This window comes from Pelodiscus sinensis, chromosome 5 (assembly GCF_049634645.1).
Source record: "Pelodiscus sinensis isolate JC-2024 chromosome 5, ASM4963464v1, whole genome shotgun sequence".
NCBI classification, from domain to species: Eukaryota; Metazoa; Chordata; order Testudines; family Trionychidae; genus Pelodiscus; species Pelodiscus sinensis.
In genome coordinates, this window is record NC_134715.1 from 91,168,035 (window position 1) to 91,187,207 (window position 19,173).

General features: G+C 44.0%; 1 protein-coding gene across 1 annotated transcript; it reads right to left on the minus strand.

Annotated features, from left to right (window-relative positions):
• Positions 1–355: 355 nt before the first annotated feature.
• TMEM33 (transmembrane protein 33) lies at positions 356–18,918 on the minus strand. The gene is made up of 8 exons (XM_006111914.4): positions 18,673–18,918; positions 18,460–18,539; positions 16,058–16,152; positions 15,371–15,558; positions 11,088–11,155; positions 9,581–9,714; positions 4,096–4,179; positions 356–1,449 (listed from the first exon to the last, which is right to left on the minus strand). The coding sequence occupies exons 2-8, from the start codon at positions 18,514–18,516 to the stop codon at positions 1,320–1,322; spliced, it is 756 nt and encodes a 251-aa protein (XP_006111976.1). The 5' UTR covers positions 18,517–18,539; positions 18,673–18,918; the 3' UTR covers positions 356–1,319.
• Positions 18,919–19,173: the final 255 nt, after the last annotated feature.

Sequence of the window (19,173 nt, forward strand, 5' to 3'; positions counted from 1 at the left end):
AAAGTATCAATCAAACATCTTCCCTAAACTAAGGAAACAGACTAAATTCAGACAAATGGAATTCCTGGAAAAATGAATGCCCTTTCAATAATGAGGTATGGTGGGTGAATATGAAAAAAATCACTTAATTACACATGCATTTCTGATGCGAAGATATTTAGTAGCGTTATTATAGGAACAGATTAACTTATGTCAAATTTTCTCTATAGTAATTGTTTCAATAGATATCTGACCAGATGCAATCCTTTATCTAAACTCTCCATCTCAACGTGGTTCTTAGAAATTGGTAAAAGAATGTATATAGGACTAGCTACAGATTAACCTGTTTTTTCTTTAAAAAAAAAAAAAAAAAAAAAAAAAAAAAAAAAAAGAGATGCCTGTACTGCTGCAGTCTCGCACTTAGATACAAGACCACTTGTATTTGCAATGATAATATTTTGCACTATTACAATACACAATGATTAATTCACTTGAGATGGGTAGAAGTTTAAATACTTCATTGTATCTAGAAGCCTATTTGTCAATGATTTCCCGACAGTGGCAAAGTTACATTCATCATATAGAAAGATAATCTCACTGTTTAGAGAGTTTGACATGGTCGGGTCTTTCAGAATTCTCCCAAATACAGGATGTGAAAGTATGAGGGCATTTAGTGATCTGCTGGCATATTCACTTTTAAATTACATTAAAAACAGACTCTATCCCAAAAAACTGCCATCACAGTTTATGAGATTTTTAATCCATTTCATTACCTTCTAAATGGGCCATGTTTGCATACATGAGTTGACTACATAAATTTAAACAAATTAAGTGTACTGGGTATATTTAAAGTGTGGAAAAGAATACTGTCCAAAACGTACTGCATGTGTCTATATGCCAATTGCTATCAATCACAGTTTGAAAATTAAGCTGTGGTAACATTTTAGAGTAGCTATGGCTACAGCTAGGATTGACTAAAATTCTTAAATATATATCTGCTTTCAGGAGGACTATATTATGGGAAAAACAGGTACAATTGTGTTTGCCATTTGGTTTTTCATTTAACATTCTATACACCTGGGTATTTTTTCTTTAAAATAGTTTTGGCTAAGACACAAATGGATACTTTCACCAATTAGCAATAGGGCATAGCAATATTTTCTTGAAAACTTAGGACTTACATGTGAGACGATGCACTGAATATCTCGGAGGGAAGCATATACACAATTTTATACAAACTAGAGTGAGATCAGTGTAAAAACTGGAATTTATAACCATTAGCAGAAATGCCAGCTGCTCATAATGTTCACAATATATACATAAACATTTCTGAATGTTAATTATGCAACTGTTGGTGCTAGTCTGCTTATAAAGGAAATGCTACTGAGGCACAGTCTTCTTACAAAAAGAGGACATGAAGGTTTCATTATTAGGTGTTCAACAACGATCCTCAGCTCTGTGAAAAGCGTCCTGAGAAGAAGAAGATTTTTTTAAGAAATATATTTACATCACAGCTGTGTTGATCAGCAGTTATTAAATCTTAAATTCTTCAATTGAATTACTTAATCTCATGTTGGACAACTCAGTTTAGTCATTTTATGTAAGAGGTTAATGTTCAGCCTGAATGTGAGAATTCTTGTCCTTTAAAATCTTCAGGTTTTTAATCACTTTTCTAAGCTACTTCAAACATAAAAGGCAAACTAAGATGAAAAGGGAGGAATGTGAAAGGAAGATGATGGGTTTTTGCAAGGGAAGAAAAGTGGTGGTAGAAGGTGCAAGCAACCGAGCAAAGACACCAAAAATGGAGGAGAAACAAAAGCCAATGTTTTAGAACCCCTTACCCTCCCTCAGGAAGAAAAACTGCAGAGCAAAACTTACAATAGAAACAATTCAAAATATCCTTTCAGCACCAAAGAAAATCATTTTTTTTTTCTAGGGGGCACATATAACTAAGTAAATGAATCAAATATAATATCATACAGCTTTAACAGATTTTTTTTGAGATGTCAAGCATTGAAATGTTTTCATGGATTTCTGCTGAAAGACATCAATGGTGAAACTGAATTATTGATTTCTTATAGTATACTATACTTCTGAGGCTTTGGTTTTCAAACAAGTTTAGGGATACAAAAACTTTCATAGAAGTGAGGTACATCATGTCACAAAACAATTATCTAAAATACAATGAAAAACGTTCACAATATTACTTGTACAGCCATAATTTAGTGGAGGAGAAAAGCAACCCTTCCATTTATGGCAGGCTGGGCAAAAGCCTCTCAGTGGGCCGGATCCGGCCCACCTAGGGCTTTGATCCAGCCCACGAAGCAGTTTCAGGCCCCGCCCCCCAGTTCCTTGCCTCGGAGCAGGAGGGGCTGGGAGCCCTTCTAACTGCTGCTATTTAAACGGTTCATGTCTTCCTCAGCCTTGAGTAGCTGGGGAGTGGGAAGGTGCAAAGCCTTTCTGTTTAAAGATCATGTCTAGACTGGCATGATTTTCCGGAAATGCTTTTAACAGAAAAGTTTTCCGTTAAAAGCATTTGCGGAAAAGAGTGTCTAGATTGGCACGGACGCTTTTCCGCAAAAGCACTTTTTGCGGAAAAGCGTCCGTGGCCAATCTAGACGCGCTCTTGCGCAAAAAAGCCCCGATTGCCATTTTCGCGATCGGGGCTTTTTTGCGCAAAACAAATCTTAGCTGTCTATACTGGCCCTTTTGCCCGAACAGGAGCAGCATAGTATTTCCGCAAAAAGCACTGATTTCTTACAGTAGGAAGTCAGTGCTTTTGCAGAAATTCAAGCGGCCAGTGTAGACAGCTGGCAAGTTTTTCCGGAAAAGCGGCTGATTTTCCGGAAAAACTGGCCAGTCTAGACACAGCCAAACAGTTGAAAAGGCTAGCTTCTCTGGCTCCTTAGAGGTGCAGGGAGCTGTGAGCTCTCTCAGCTGTTTCTGTTTAAAGGGCTCTCCTGTTCCCCACAGCTGCTAGACAACACGTTGCCTGAGAGGCAAAAGGAAGGGGCCAGCCCTTTAAATAGAAACCACTGAAAGGGATCAGTCCCCAGCAACTCACTAGAGGTGTTGCCTAGCAGTGGCAGGGAAGGCTCAAGCCCTTTAAATAGAAACGGTGGAAAGGACTTGAGTCTCTTGACTCCCTAGCAACTGCATTAGAGGCTGGGGGAGCTGCAAGCCCTTTTAAGTGTTTCTATTTAAAGGGCTAGTAGTAGAGAGGTAGCCTGTTAGTCTGATCTTGTAAAAACAAAAGGAAAAACTATGTAGCACTTTAAAGACTAACAAGATGGTTTAATAGCTCATCACCTATTAAACCATCTTGTTAGTTTTAAAGTGTTACATATTTTTTCCTTTTATTTAAAGGGCTAGCACCTTCCCAGCCCCTGCCAAGCAACCCTAGCAGCTTGGAGAACACAAAAGCCCTTTAAATAGAAACAGCTGAAAGGGCTTGCAGCTCCCCACGCCTCTAGCGCATTGCCAGAGACACAGGATCCCTTTGAATACCCAATAACCAACCTATTTCTTTATAACTGGTTTTGATGAAAATATCTAGATGCCATTTTCATAGTCAAGTGGGGGAATCTTTTGTAACTCAAAATCTAACTGAATATACTTAGTGTGGTGGGAGGAAAAACAAGGACTTTGATTCCATGAAATAGTATCATAGGTCTGGAAGGGGCCTCCCCCTACAGTCATGGCAGGACTAAGTATTAATTTTCAGTGCCCTATGTTTAGTGTTAGTGTTGTAGTTATTACAAATTTTACAAGTGTTGCCTTATATCATAATCTTTGGATAATGTTGTATGCAGTTGTTTATGATTACATTTTAATTACTTTGTTGTATATAAAATATATTGGCATCTTTTCACAGCATATGGCCCCGCTTCTTCCGCCCGAGGCCTGCCCCTTCCATGTTGGCCTGCAGACACTTCTGAACTTTATGAAGTAGCCCCCATGCAAAAATTATTGCCCACCCCTGATTTATGGTGTAGTTTGGACAATTCTAATTCTGAACTAAGGGTTGCAATTCCATATAAGTTATATTTCTAGCATGTAACATTTTTAGCATACAACTGTGCAGAAATTTAAATATATTATTAATGTAATGCTTACCGGCAATATGGATTTCTACGGGAGGAATAGCGCAAGGTAAGAAATCTATAATAAATGAAAGGCTGAAGCAAACTCCCCTGGCCACTGAAAGGAAAAAAAGATTTTAGTTTTGTCAATACAAGCTCAATCTGTTTTGCAATTAGAATAAGGAAACTCCATATATTTTGAGACTAGTCAGATGATCACATTTGTTAAGAGAATCCAGGTTTGACAACAAAAAACAAAAATATTTCTATAACTATCAGCATATTCACATCTAATAAAGTTATAAACTTTAAGAGCAACAACCACGTTATGCCATAAATGAAATTTTAAACACACAAAGGACATGCAGCATTACTGTTTTCACAGTAATTGCTTTATGTGCCCGATTTTCAAGATGTGATAAACAAAGAAGTGGGTGCAACTGCATTTCTAATTTGACTATGTAATTCTATATAGGTGCTTGCAAACTGGTATTCAACCAGCCAAGTACATGCATAGATACTTGACTTACATGGCCGATTATGCAATTGCCATTAAGCGTGGCATTTTATGGGAGTTTCTTCACAACACCCCTACATACTGTCAAAATGCATTTTAAGGTTTAAAACTCAATGCTATATACAAGATACTACATATGCTTAGTGGTGTTTGGCAATGGTTATTCTGGGGCAACACAAGTTTATTACACTTTACAAACTTGGCATCAACTTGTTCACGCCTCAATTCTTTGCAATAGTACTTCATGCTATGTATCTACAGTGCAATAAAACACCAGCAGCTGGCCCACATCAACAGACTTGGGCTCACAAGACTCAGGTTGTAAAATTGCTGTGTAAGTGTCCAAGACCAAATGTCTACACGACAATTTGACAAGAACATATGAAAGGAGGCATCTTTATTCCACACACTATAGAAATTTGAAGGATAAAATAAATTGAACTACACTAGAGGGAAAATCCTGCATTTAAAAAAAAAGGGGAAAGGGGAAGTGTTTTATACTGATTTTAAATGGTCCAAAAGGTCGTGAGATATTTTTAAAATATTATTCTGAACAGATCTCACCTGATTTTTCAAATAATTTCAACATCTGATTTCCCATCAGTTTCAACTATGTTGTATGGCTGTAAGTAAAGACAGCAAGTGCTCATCTCTGCCCAATCTCCAAAAAAGCTACATTAGACATATTCCTTCCCCTTTTGCTTAATAATTTAAAGAAGCTGATCTTGGTATAGAACGTGAGCCTACCTAAGACATATCTTCTCCAGCAAAAGTTACATTCTCCACCTGAATTTAAGTCTAACTTTCTATGTCTACAGCATAAAATTCTGAGTAGCAGCAATCTTCAGAGGTAGTTACGTTTAAACAACATAGGATATTTTCTGTATATTTTATAGAATAGAGTTCTTTAATATGTCATCTTTTGTTCACAAAGCATAAAGGAATATATAATGAAAAAGTATCTGTTAAGATAATTTGCAACACTAAAGGTAAGCACAAGTTCTTATTTGACTTCGTAAGTGTCCTTAACATGCTACCCTGAGGATAAGCTTTGCTTGATACAATTCTTCAGAGGCCAATCTCAGAAAGTCCAAAATGCCATTTGTAAACAATTAAATCCCATATTTAAAGAAATAATTCCTAAAACTGGCTCGTTAATGTAACCAGAGGATCAACAAAAATCTAAGTTATGGCTACATTAAGAATGGGTTGGAAGAAATCCTCATATACCCATGAAGATCTTCACTCTTTCTGTTGGAACATGGCAATGAATGGAAAATGCATTTACTATGTGCAGGCTGAGAGAGGACCCTTGATTTGATATCTTTGTGAAATTTAGTCACAATTCAACAAAGCTAAGCATGCTTCCAAAACAAACAAAAATGTACACTCTGGCTCGGAAGAGAGTCTATTTTGCTCAAAGATAATAAAATAGGAGAGACATAAAATGGATGCTGAAATGCTAGCCTTTAACTTCTACCAGCTTAGCTATACACTCCTATAAATATTTCAAAATCAAACTTGTAAAGATCATGAAACTGTATGGAGTGTTTACACAACAGGGGATCACTGGTCTTAATTTTTAGTTTTGTTTTAAAAAAAATCAAAGATTTACATGATGGAAGTGCATCTACATTTGTTTCAAGATACAAGGCAGATAACTCATTTATTGACTTAAGAGTACAGTAAATTCTTCATTTAGTCACTTGTCCAATCCATTGCTCAAAACTGTGTACCCACATGCTATACACTCAGTGTATCCTAGTTTATCACCAATAACATCCCTATTAAAATAAATGGCTTTGTATAAGTTAACACCACAGATTTAAGCATGACAAAGCAAAAACACAGATTACCAACAGTAATATGGTAGTACCTTGAAGCCACACTCAAATAGGACACCCAGGGTATGTCTAGACTGCACCCCTCTGCTGGCAGAGGGATGCAGATTAGGCTGGGCTAAATTGCTAATGAAGTGGGGATTTAAATATCCCGCACTTCATTAGCATAAAAATGGCAGCCTCTTTTTTTCCCCGGCACAGAGCTTTGTCAGAGAAAAGTGGCAGTCTAGAGGCTGATCTATCGCTAAAGAAAGCCTTTTCCAATAGATCCTGTATACCTTGTTTTACGAGGCATAAGGGATCTATCGGAAAAGACTCTCCTTAACGATAGATCAGCCTCTAGACTGCCACTTTTCTCCGACAAAGCTCCGTGCCGGAAAAAAGCAGTGGCCATTTTTATGCTAAAGCAGCACGGGATATTTAAATCCCCGCTTCATTAGCAATTTCGCCCAGCCTAATCTGCATCCCTCTGCTGGCAGAGGGGTGCAGTCTAGACATACCCCCACTGTGTTAAGAAACTGTCCAACAAAGAATAAAGAATAGTCCCTGCTGACAAAAATAGATTAAGAGACAATGACCTGTGGGCAGACAGATCCTCTATGCCTGCAAGGAGCCCCAACTGAAGTCTACTGTAATGGAAAAGCTTGTAGCCACTATTCTAAGTCAATGGGACTCTACAGCGATGCAGGGTGATCACTGAAGAATCAGGACCACATTGAGAGAACTGAAGGATCAAGTCCTTTGATTATAAGTTCTTTAAAGCTAGGACCACAACTGCTTCTGGTCACACGTTTTCTAACACTGTGAGGTGCTTTCTAAGATGTCTGAGCACTCTATTTAAAATTGAAAGCACCATTTATTTGTTCGTTTTAAAAGCTAAAATCCTAGCTCCCTTACAAGGATGTTAAATTTAGATCAATCAACTAATCAAATAGTCTATGTAATTTGTATCAACTATGTGATTAGTCAATAAGGGAGCCTCCGCCTTTGAAATGTAGGAAGTGCCCTGCCAGCTCTTGCTACATTTCAAAGGCAGGAGGGCTCTTGTACATTTCTAAAGCAAAGCGCTACCAGGAGCACAGGGCCAGCATGGGACTGTTCGAGTCTCCAGATTGTTCCAGGCTCCTCGCAGAACTTTTGCTTTTGAAATACATTTCAAAGGTGGCAGCACCACCAGTTCCCCACTGTGCCCCTGCGCCTTCTCCTCCCAGCATCAGATCCTGCTCCACCCCCCCTTGCTACCTCTCTCTGAGAGAGGCATCAAGTGGGGCGGGGAGAGGGAGTGACTTGTCAAGTCGACTATGCGATAAACATTTGCTTATCAGATAGTTGACTATTACCGTATTTTCCGGCGTATAGGGCGACTGGGTGTATAAGACGACCCCCTATCTTTTTAATTAAAAGATAGGGTTTCATCTTATACCCCAGCGCCCCTCCGCCTCCTTTGCTCCCGGTGTCCCTGGTCTGCTGGAGATGGTCCCCAGCAGACCAGAGGCACCGGGAGCAAAGCCGCCAGGAGCGCCTGGGCTGCCCCCCCCCCCCCCTCCTGCCGGAGCCCCTCCGCGGCTTTGAAAGCCTCGGGGGAAGCCGGCGGCGGGGCATCCCAGGCGCGCATGGGCTGCCCCCCCGCCGGAGCCCCTCCGCACCGCCTGGGATGCCCCCCCGCCGGCTTCCCCCGAGGCTTTCAAAGCCGCGGAGGGGCTCCGGCGGGGGGGCAGCCCATGCGCGCCTGGGATGCCCCCCCGCCGGCTTCCCCCGAGGCTTTCAAAGCCGCGGAGGGGCTCCGGCGGGGGGGGCAGCCCATGCGCGCCTGGGATGCCCCCCCGCCGGCTTCCCCCGAGGCTTTCAAAGCCGCGGAGGGGCTCCGGCGGGGGGGCAGCCCATGCGCGCCTGGGATGCCCCCCCCGCCGGCTTCCCCCGAGGCTTTCAAAGCCGCGGAGGGGCTCCGGCGGGGGGGCAGCCCATGCGCGCCTGGGATGCCCCCCCGCCGGCTTCCCCCGAGGCTTTCAAAGCCGCGGAGGGGCTCCGGCGGGGGGGCAGCCCATGCGCGCCTGGGATGCCCCCCCCACCGGCTTCCCCCGAGGCTTTCAAAGCCGCGGAGGGGCTCTGGCGGGGGGGCAGCCCATGCGCGCCTGGGATGCCCCGCCGCCGGCTTCCCCCGAGGCTTTCAAAGCCGCGGAGGGGCTCCGGCGGCGGGGCATCCGGCGTACAAGACGACCCCCGATTTTTGGGGGATGTTTTTTAACATCAGAGGTCGTCTTGTACGCCGGAATATACGGTAGCTTACGTTCCTACTCCCTTACCACTTCTATGTGTTCAATTACACCGACCAAAGTTCATCAACTTTACCTAATAAATTAGTCTAGGATCAAATCTGGTTCTGGTACCCAAACAACACACACAAATACATATATACACCATGCATTTAAAGTTTATTTCTATGCTCACTGATAAGGCAGCAAAAATTCAATTCCATTTTGCAGATGTATGAAACTGAGAAATCTAACTTGGTCAGATTTTAATCTAGAAGAAATTAAATATATTTGTCTCAAAAAAGATAAGGGATAGATCCTGCAATGCATTCTACACAGGCTCCACATCTGTACCTAGGTAGGGGATGTTAGCGAGTAGTCAACTACCCAATAAGCATAAGCTGATCAGGTAGTCGAGTGGAGTATTGATTACTCATTCTCCCCACCCTTGCTGCCTCTCTGAGAGGTAGCAAAGGCAGGGAATAGAAGCCAGTTCTCCCCAGCACTCTGTAGTGCTGTTTCCACCCACCCCCTCCCACTGACTCTGTCTGCAGCAGGCCAAGGCTCAGCGTGAGCCAGGACCGAACAGTTCCATCTTGCACTGATCTGGGACGCTGTGCCTCTGCATTTTAAATGTAGTAAGAGCCCAGCAGTTCTTACCACATTTAAAATGCAGAGCTCCTCAGTCCTGGCTCAAGCCAGCTCCTGGAACTACCCCTGCTGCGGCTCTGTAGAGCTGCCCTTATTGACTAATCGCATAGTCAATACAAATTTTATTGACTACACGATTAGGCAGATAACCGCAATTTAACATCCTAAGGTAGAACTCACTGCAAGATTGAGGCCTTGGATAGGAAATGTTCAAGTAAAGAAGTCAATATATTAGAAAATATTTTCTGTAATTCTTACCTAAGAAGCATAAAAACTGTAGCTGGCATCAGGAAAATTTCATTGCAAGCAATGAATTTTAGAATATTCTGTTGATTAGCATTTAATTTTTCTAGAAGACTTCTCAGGAAGAGTAGACTATTCGAACCTCTTGCCTTTAGGAAAGGAAAAAATAGTCAATTAGCACCAAACTGGACAATCTTTCTCTAGTTTTAAATCACATCTTAATGGCTACCAGCAATACTTAATTTCAGCAACTTTTGAGATCCTATCTAATTACCTGAAAACTAGTAATATCCTAGAATCCTCTAAAAATACTTCAAATAAAGAATTTAGAGAGCATTGCAGAAAAATATCCCACATTTACATATTTTCCAAATAATCCTAAAACCCTCTGAGGAAGACATAAGTATCTTCTACTTTTCAGCATTCTCCACAAGGCACAGGTAGGTGTAATTTTGGGGAAGTAAAAATCCAGCTTTATCTTTTCTCACGTTAGTTTCAGCTACCTCAGGGATGGCCAATAGCCTTATTCTGTTCACTAGAATGAAGTACCTACCCGGGGAGGAGCCCCTCAGGCAGAAAGTTGGAGGAGTTGTGATACAACAGAACCTGTAAGAAATTTAAATGTGGGGTGAAGTGCACAGGGCTCAAGGTAAGGAGTTGGGGAATGTTGGGGGGGGGGGAGCTCTGGACAGGGGCTTAGGGATGTGGGGGGTTCAGGGCAGGAGATATGTGGGGGTGCAGAAGTCTGGAATGGGGTGAGGAGAGTGTCAGGGAAAGGGGTTGGTATGTGTGTGTAGGAACGTGTAAGGGGAGAGCAGGGAGGCTGAAGCTGCTTGAGCAAAGTGCACAGCTCATCTGCCCCCTGCCCTTCCCAGAGGGAGAGGAATGCAGCAAACTGTGCACTTTTCCCTCATTCCCTGACAGTGACAAAGGGGAACAACCAGCAATGTTCCCATACAAATGCGGGGGAGAGGGAGAGTAACAAGTCAGCCACTTTCACCTGCCTGGAGAGCCCCAAGAGCTGGGCTGGCAATGCGCTCTCTCCTTCAGCTAAGCACCCTAACTGGCCGGTTCCTTCTTACTGGAGTGGTGCATCTAGGCACACCAGCTTACTTTCACCTTTGGTTCAGTCTCTTTCAACATTTGCTGAGTTATGTCAGTTTGGAGGACTGTACTTGATTTGGTGATTGTCTCTTTTCTGCTTAGTTTTATGAGAAGCAATCCCATTTTCCTGGCACAACCAAACCTCTTAATCTTGTTTTAAGTTACGATAAGAGGAAGCTGTATACCAAATTCGGTGGCCCTACTCTTACCATTAAGGAGGAGTTCTTAAACAAACATACAAACTTTCTAAAATATTTAGTAGATGCAAAAATTAAATTGAGTGGTTTTCAATTTCATCATTTGTGTGTGACCTCACATTGGAACATAAAAGCATTTCAAAGACAAGTCTCCCATTTAGCCATAAAGAGAGGATAATTGATATCAAATAGTACTGAGCAATGTATAGCACCATACTTACATCGAGGACCTTCTTTGTATATGTGGCAGCATGAAGCAACGAGAACAGCAGAACTGGGAAAATACTCACTGAAGCAATCAATAAGGAAAATTATAGGCCAGAAAGTGTTCCAATACATTTATTCTGTACAATTAATATCATGACAGCATATTGAAATAACACAGTTGTTACAGCATCAAGTATAGCATTATTCTTAGTAAGAAGCTTTCAAAATCAGTGACAGGTGTATAAAGCACAGAGATATGTATATAGCGGTTCTCTGCAGCTATATTTCCTTTCGAAAAAATAGCATTAAAGAAGAGGGGTGCATAATCAGCAAACAGCCCCTTCTGTGGTGTTCTGAAAAGACTAAACTGAACTATTTTTAATGGTAAGACAAACATCACACAAACCTGTATTATTTCTTACTGTGTTTTGTTTCCATCAAAACAGAACAGTTTTCTACTCAGGATGTGTGAAGCTTCCTGGGCATCATAACTCATCTCTTTCTTCTGGTTATATCAGGTTTTGTTCATAATAAGATTAAAAACCTGAAAGATGCAATGTCATTTGTGTGTTGCATAGTTTCACTTCTTTCTTACCCAATATGGAACGTGATCTTGTGGCAAAAACCAGGAAAAGGGACTGAGGAGATCTAAGTTTGATTCCCAAACCCCACCAGATACTTTCTGTAAGAAAGTTTAGGTAAATTACTCAATCTCTTCATACCTTAAATGGGAATCATAATCATTCTTTTCTCCCTCCCAGTCTTGTCCATTTAGATTGTAAACTCTGCCTAGCACAGTGTTTCTCAAATTGGTCCACGAAACCAACTTTGAAAAACCTGTTAATAGGCTGTGCTGGTTTGTTTAGTTACCAGCACCACAATCACTGAACCTCATGACTCTTATTTGCTACGTTTCACCATTGCCAGCCACAGGGAGCACAGGAAGCAGCATAGGCCAGGTCCCCTTGGCTGCAAACAGCAAAAAGAAGCCAATAGGAGCCGCAAGGCTCCGTAGCTGCAGTGCCAGTAAACAAACAACTGGCAAGGCCAGTTAGCAGGCTTCTCAAAGTGGTTTTGCGAATCACTTTGAGAAACACTGGTCTAGCATAATGCAGTTCTGCTCTCCACTAGATCTTCTAGGCACTACAATAATATTTAAAAAGTTAACAAAGTATATTAATGGAATTTACGATCTCGTTTCTGAGATGAATCAATGGAATGAATTTGGGAAGATATCTAATGCATTGTCACCACTAGAAGAAACTTTTTATGATAAACCTTTACAACAGATACTGAAATGTAACAGCTGTAAGGGGCATAAACTAAATTCCACAAAGCCCTCTTATTTCTAATACTTGAGACTGATTATTACTCCTTGGCATCTGAGTCTTCAGAAGTCAACCCGATGGTAAAAGTAGAGCAAAATACATTCTCAGCCCCACTTTCTGGTATTGTTATATCAGAGTGTGCATTCAAAACTTCATTCTCAAGCCAAGGTAACAGAGCTAGAAATTAAAGTCTTCTGTGTAACTACTAAGCATCTGGCGCTGAAGTGACAGAAAGGTACTTACCTTAGTGGACGTGATTGATCAGACTGACAAGTCTGAACTATTAACAGAAGATGGACAGAGTGCACAGATTAAACCAGGTATTAAAGATATTGCAGGCAGTCCCCAGGTTATGTACAAGATAGGGACTGTAGGTTTGTTCTTAAGTTGAATCTGTATGTAAGTCGGAACTGGCGTCAGCCGTTGCTGAAACTGATCAGTTTCAACCGCGGCTGAATCTGGACGCCAGTTCTGACTTACATACAGATTCAATTTGAGAAACCCAGGCGTCCCCAAGTCAGCTGCTGCTGAAACTGATCAGCAGCTGAATCCAGGAAGCCTGGGGCAGAGCAACTTTGCCTCGGGCTTACTGTAGTCAGCGCTGGTCAGTTTCAGCAGCGGCTGACTTGGGGACGCCTGGGGCAGAGCATCTGGGGTGCTGCTGGGTTGCTCCAGTAGCGCGGCTCCTCGGCGCTACTGGAGCAACCCAGCAGCACCCCAGCTGCTCTGCCCCAGGCGTCCTGATTCAGCCGCTGCTGAAACTGACCAGCAGCGGCTGAATCAGGACGCCTGGGGCAGAGCAGCTGGGGTGCTGCCGGGTTGGTCCGGAGCGGCGCTGCAGGACCAACCTGGCAGCCCCCAGCTGCTCTACCCCAGGGGTAGGCAAGAAAAGCTTGGTCTGCTGGGGGGGGGGGGGGCAGTAGCTGCACCCCCCCCCAGCAGACCAGGGAGATGGGGGTGGCGGGACCGCCCAAGTCCCCCACGGCTTTGCTCCGTCTCTCTGGTCTGCTGACCTGGGAGACGCGGAGCAAAGCTGCAGAGCACGCGGGCAGCGGGACAGTCCAGGCGCGCCGCGGCTGTCCCACTGCTGGCGTGCTCCGAGGCTTTGCTCCCCATCTCCCTGGTCTGCAGGTCATACTAGGGAGACGGGGAGCAAAGCCGCAGAGCACGCCTGCAGGGGGACAGCTCAAGCACGCCCGGGCTGTCCCGCTGCGGGCGTGCTCCAAGGCTTTGCTCCCCGTCTCCCTGCAGATCAGGGAGACGGGGAGCAGCTTTTCTTACCCCAGAGGACGGGGGCGGCGGACCACGGCGCATCTGGGCGTCCCGCCGCTCCCGTCCTCCGGGGCGAGAAAAGCCCTGTTCGTAACTGCGGATCCGACATAAGTCGGATCCGCGTAACTCGGGGACTGCCTGTATTCAAAAGCTAGTCTGTACTGTCAAAGTATCACAACCTGACTCTATGGTCAGGAATTTTTCTTCCATAAAAAATATACTCCAGTAAATGCAGTAAAAGCTTTGCATTCTGGCACTCTTAACTGGAAAACTCTATTAACTGGCATTGCCCCCAGCCAATTAACAAAGTTTGAATTTAGCAGAATGCCAGATGGGCTGCCGGCACCACTCCTTGGGGCTTCCTCCTCCCCCTGAAGGAAGCCAGCAAGGGCTGCTTTGAGTTAACCAGCAACTGCTGTTCCCCCTGAGTGCCAGATAACAAAGCTTTCACTGTACTTCACTCTAATGGCCACTACAGAATTAACTGGTAATAGCATGAAATCTCTAGAAAATGGTCTACAATGCTATTTTAGATAAATAATGGCATCCCACTTCTTATTAACATACTATACTTCACAGTCCCCAACCACAGAACAGCTTCAAAATGTCAGTCGGATGTCTCTGCTGCAAGATACATCTTAGCACAGAGAAACAAAAATAGGCAAACCTGAATAAGGGAATCACTTATTAAATTATTGTTGCTTGTCATCAAGTGGAAAGCTAATATTTCAATAGCTAAAATTCTCATGAATACAGTAAAAATAAACTTGAGTAAGAAGCCTCAAAAGCGCAAAACAATAGTCTGATTTGATGCCCCACTTCTAGATAGAATTCATAGGTAGCTCAGGGTGGTAGTGACAGAGATATTAGCATCCTGATGGCTGTTCAATGGATTACATTAAATTAGTTTGTTATATTACTGCCTTAGTTCTCAAGAGTCTCCGCAGGGGAAAAAAAGATTGCCTGGAAGCAGAGAATGAAATGTACTTTCACCCTAAAAGTAGCCCCTCCAGGTAATGGCCACATGCCACACGGGAGAGACTAGCTATCTTGATTATGCTTAGTAAAAGTCATGGACAGATCAAGGCAATACACAAAATTTCACAGAAGCCTATGACTTGTCCCTGACTTTCACTAAAGATATCCCTGACAAAATGGGGAGGCAGGATTATCATTCACTGCTGCTGGGACTCTGGGGCCTCCCATCTCTGCAGCGAGTGAGAGCTCCAGTGTTGTCCTGTATGGGGGCCAAGCAGCTCAGGGGGGTGCATCACCCATGGTAGCAGGGAGCCTATGGGGACTTCCCCACCAATGGCTGGTTAGCAGGAGCTCCAGGGTCCCCCACAGCTTGGCGTGGGGACTGGACTGCTATAAGGACCCCTCACCACAGCAGCTAGGAGCTCATGCGAGTCCCCCCCATCAGGCAGCTGCAGGGGGTTCCCCCACCAAGGCAAGATGGGAGCTGCAGGAGATCTGGGGCAGAAAATGTCACAGAGGTCAATGGAAGTCATGGATTCCATGATTTCCGTGACAATCATAGCTTTCATTATGCTGTATTTTCTACAAATAGCACCACACTTTGGTTTTAAATCAGTTTCTCAAATCACAATGAAGACTGTTGTAGAAGAGAATTAAAGGTCACATTCTTCACTCGTGGAGTAATGTTTAAGGTAACAGAGGTTTTAGATAAAGGATACTCGTAACAGGATAAGAATTAACAAAGATGAGAGAATACAAAAGATAATGGCAGCTATCCTCCAACAGAGCTTGAGCCAGGAACGCCCTGCTTAGCTGGAAATGTGGTAACCTTTGGTGTAGTCGAAGAGCACTGGTAAGTGCATTTGCTAGCAAGGCACGTTGATAAAAGCTAGCTGCTTCATGCAACCTGCAAATTATCAGAGGAAAGGTTACCATACAAACCATCCTCCCTTGAGGATTGCATCATAAATGAACAATACTTCAAGCTATTTATTTCTACTACCACAGGCCAAGACAAAGATTAGTATCAATTTTTTAAAGGTATTTTGTATTTACATAGCATGCCGATCTGCACAGCACTTAGCATAGCAGAATATTAAAAGTATTATTTCACAGACATACAGAGAGAAAAAAAAGCAGTCCTCCTAGTCAGTTCCAAGGAAACAAAATTAAAATTTTATGGGGGGAAAAGTTTAAAAATAATTTTAATAAAATACCTAAACTTAAATTCTCAAGCTGTTCTGGTGAAGCGAGAATAAAAGTTAAAACCTCAACAAGCTAAAAATCTGAACTCACTTCTTTACAACCGATGTAATCTTTGGGAAATTGAAAGCTTGCACAAGAATAAGATAAAAGATAGTTATTTTGTAACATTCAAAAATAAGTGAAAATAGTGCAATACATACCCTAAAAGGGGCAGAACAAATAAAGCTGAACAGTAGACTGTGAACAAACGGGAAAGCCACATTGCTGTGTCCAACTTGTTAGTCATCATAAATTGCTATATTGAAAAGAAAAAAAAAACACTCACAAATTGGTGTCTAAACATGTAGTTATAGTCAAACCTGACATTCTCTCCTATTTTCAGTAATGCATAATTTATCAGGAGACCAAATTAGCCTGTAGACTAAAAAGTTTATTTTACTACTTATATTGTTACTCAGTATACAGCCACTCTTTCAATAAGATCTAATCATATGAATTCCTTTCTCCCAATTCTCTGCTTGGATAAAAGCATCCACTTTGTTGGCTATGACTGAAGTTTATACTTTCCATCTCTAAGGCCAGGTACTCAACCTTTCTATTCTGGGGCCAGTTGGGGTTGATCTAAATTACACCAGCAGGCAAAATCTCCTCTGTGGAGCATCTGACTGAGCATTACCATCTGGAACATTGCCATTTCATACTTTATCCACAGGCTCTCTAGATGAGTTCAGCGTGGCAACAGATCTATATATGAGTCGTGTGAAGCCAACTTCATGCCATTCAGGGATTCCTATACATCAGAGGAATCTGCAAATGCCTCATTAGGGCAGCCTTCTGATTAGAAAAGCTTGGGGCAAAGATCCGGCAAGCAGTTTGAAGATTAGTTCCCATCTCCACACACTTGTTTTATTTTGGATACTCTGTAGATCTGGGGTGGGGAACCTAAGGCCTGGGGGCTGAATCCAGCCCTGGAGGCTCACAGCTCCCCACCAGCATTGGGGAGCCTGCACTGGGAACTCCAGCCCCATGCTCCTCTAAATCCCCCCATGGGGCTGGAGCACCAGTGCTGGCACCCCATTGTGGGGTGAGGAACCCTGAGCCTCACAGGCTGAAGCCAGATAAGAAAGCTGGATCCAAACCATAGGCTCTGCCTCATGGGGCAGTAAAGCACTGCCTGAAGGATTTTCCCCTGCAAAACCTACTAGCCTGAACCCCACTAAGCTCTGGTATGCAAGGGAAATACGGGAGAATGTCTTTCTGCTTTTCAGCTGAGGGCCATGTCAGAGAGGTGTATTGTGGTCCCCTAACTGATTTTTCTGTGGGTCAGTGGCCCTCGACCCAAAAAAAAAAAAAAAAATGTTCCCCACCCCTGCTGCAGATAACGCAGCTGTGAGCTAGGACCATTAACTTTGAAATAATTATTGAATATTTAGAAGTTACAAGTGTCTTTATTTTATGATCACTTCACTTATTTGCAAGTTAATTGCAATATATATGTACTACTGTATTTTAATTAAGACATTTTGAAAAAAAATTTACAAGGTGGTAAGTGATAAGTATATTTTGTTTCAAGATCCAATTACATTTTAATGAAAAGTTAATTCAGAAGTAGATATTCCCTTGCAGCATCATGAACTGAAAGAGTCTGAGTGCACCTGAGCTAGAAAGTATAGAACTTTCTCATGTTTCCTCTCAAAACTGATTGAAGGGGACAAAGTGAAGAATTTTTTTCACCAATATGAAGTTTTAGTAACAAATGTAGTATACATATGGGTCATGTGAACATTTGTCTCACATATTGCTGGAATGGCAATTTTAAAAACCCACACTATGTAAAAATACATTAATACAATGAGATGGAAAAGGGACAATGTAAGAAAGAAGTCCACCCAAAGCCAAGACTAAACAACTTATCCACAGTAGGAAATAAGTAATATTCTTACTGCCTGATAGCTATCACATTTTAAAATCTTTATGGGGACAGGACAAGTTGTAGTTTTGAACGTGCTAGCATATCAAGGTGAACTCCGAGAGAATTTGAACCTTCACCAACTATCACAAATTCAAAACTATAACTGGCCCTATCTACCAAAGGATTTTCAAACATATTAGCCATCACATTTTAAGCACCAGCCTAGTGGTTTCCTAGCAAGCTCTGGCAAGCCTCAGGGATCTAGCACTTTGGAATACGATGGCTATGGAAAACTTGGAAACGACTAACGCTCGCAAGAGACAGACGCAGAACTGGCTGAGGACGGTGGTGGAGGGAGGCTGTGCAAGAGAGGAAAGTGATGAAGTTAAGGAACAGGCCCAGCAGCTCACAGCGAGGCACGCTTGAAAGCAGGGCCGGTGCCTTTGCCCGGGCCCCGTGGCACTAGAACCCGTAACACCCCAGAGCGGCGGGGAGGGGGGAGAATTCAGCCCGGCGCTGCGAGAGGTGGAAGAAGAGGGGAGGGCTCGGGAAAGGGCGAGAGAGATCGGCAGGGGCCGCTCACGCGAGGCAGGGCCTGGGCCCGCAGCCAGGGCCGAGAGCGGACACCAGCGCAGGGCACGGAGGGAGCTGTCCGCCCGCGTGGGACACGCCGCTGGGGCCTCTCCTTACCACCGCTCCGCCGCCGGCGCCGCCTTGCATGGGCCCGTTCTGCGCTGTGTCCGCCATGGCCGGCCCGCTCGGCACACGCTCTGCGGGGGAGAGGAAAGGGCATGAGCGAGGGGCCCCGAGCACGGCCCCCCCCCGCTCACGTGCGCTGGGCCCGGCTCCTCGGTGGGAGGATCCCCGGGACAGGGGCCTGGCCCCGGGACAGGGGGCACCTACCAGCCTGACCCGACGCCGAAAGCACCCGGCAGGGACGGGGTCGACAACCTGACAGAAGAGGCGACCCCCACCCGGATGCAGCAACAAGTCAGTTCCGGGCCCGGCCCTGGGGCATGCTGGGTAACGTAGGCAGGGTCCGCGTGTTGCTGTCTGAAGCCGGCGCAGTCGCCTCGCCCAGCCCCCGCGCGGCGCGATCCGTTCGGCCGACCCCGTCAGCCAAGGGTCGTCTGCTGTCCTCGTGACCCCCCCTCCCCCGTCGCGTGGCCACGCTCCTCTCTGCTCCCAGCGATCACCGTGCCTCGCTGACATCATCATATGGATAACCACCTCACATCTCCACCCATGACATCACAATGCTCGCCTAGCTCCAGTGAGCTCACATTGTTGGCCTCAGTGCTATCTGCTAACATCACAATTCCCTTTCCAAGTGACATCACAATAATTGCCTCATCTCTCAAATGATACCACATCAATCACCTCCCTTGCACCCGGCTAACATAT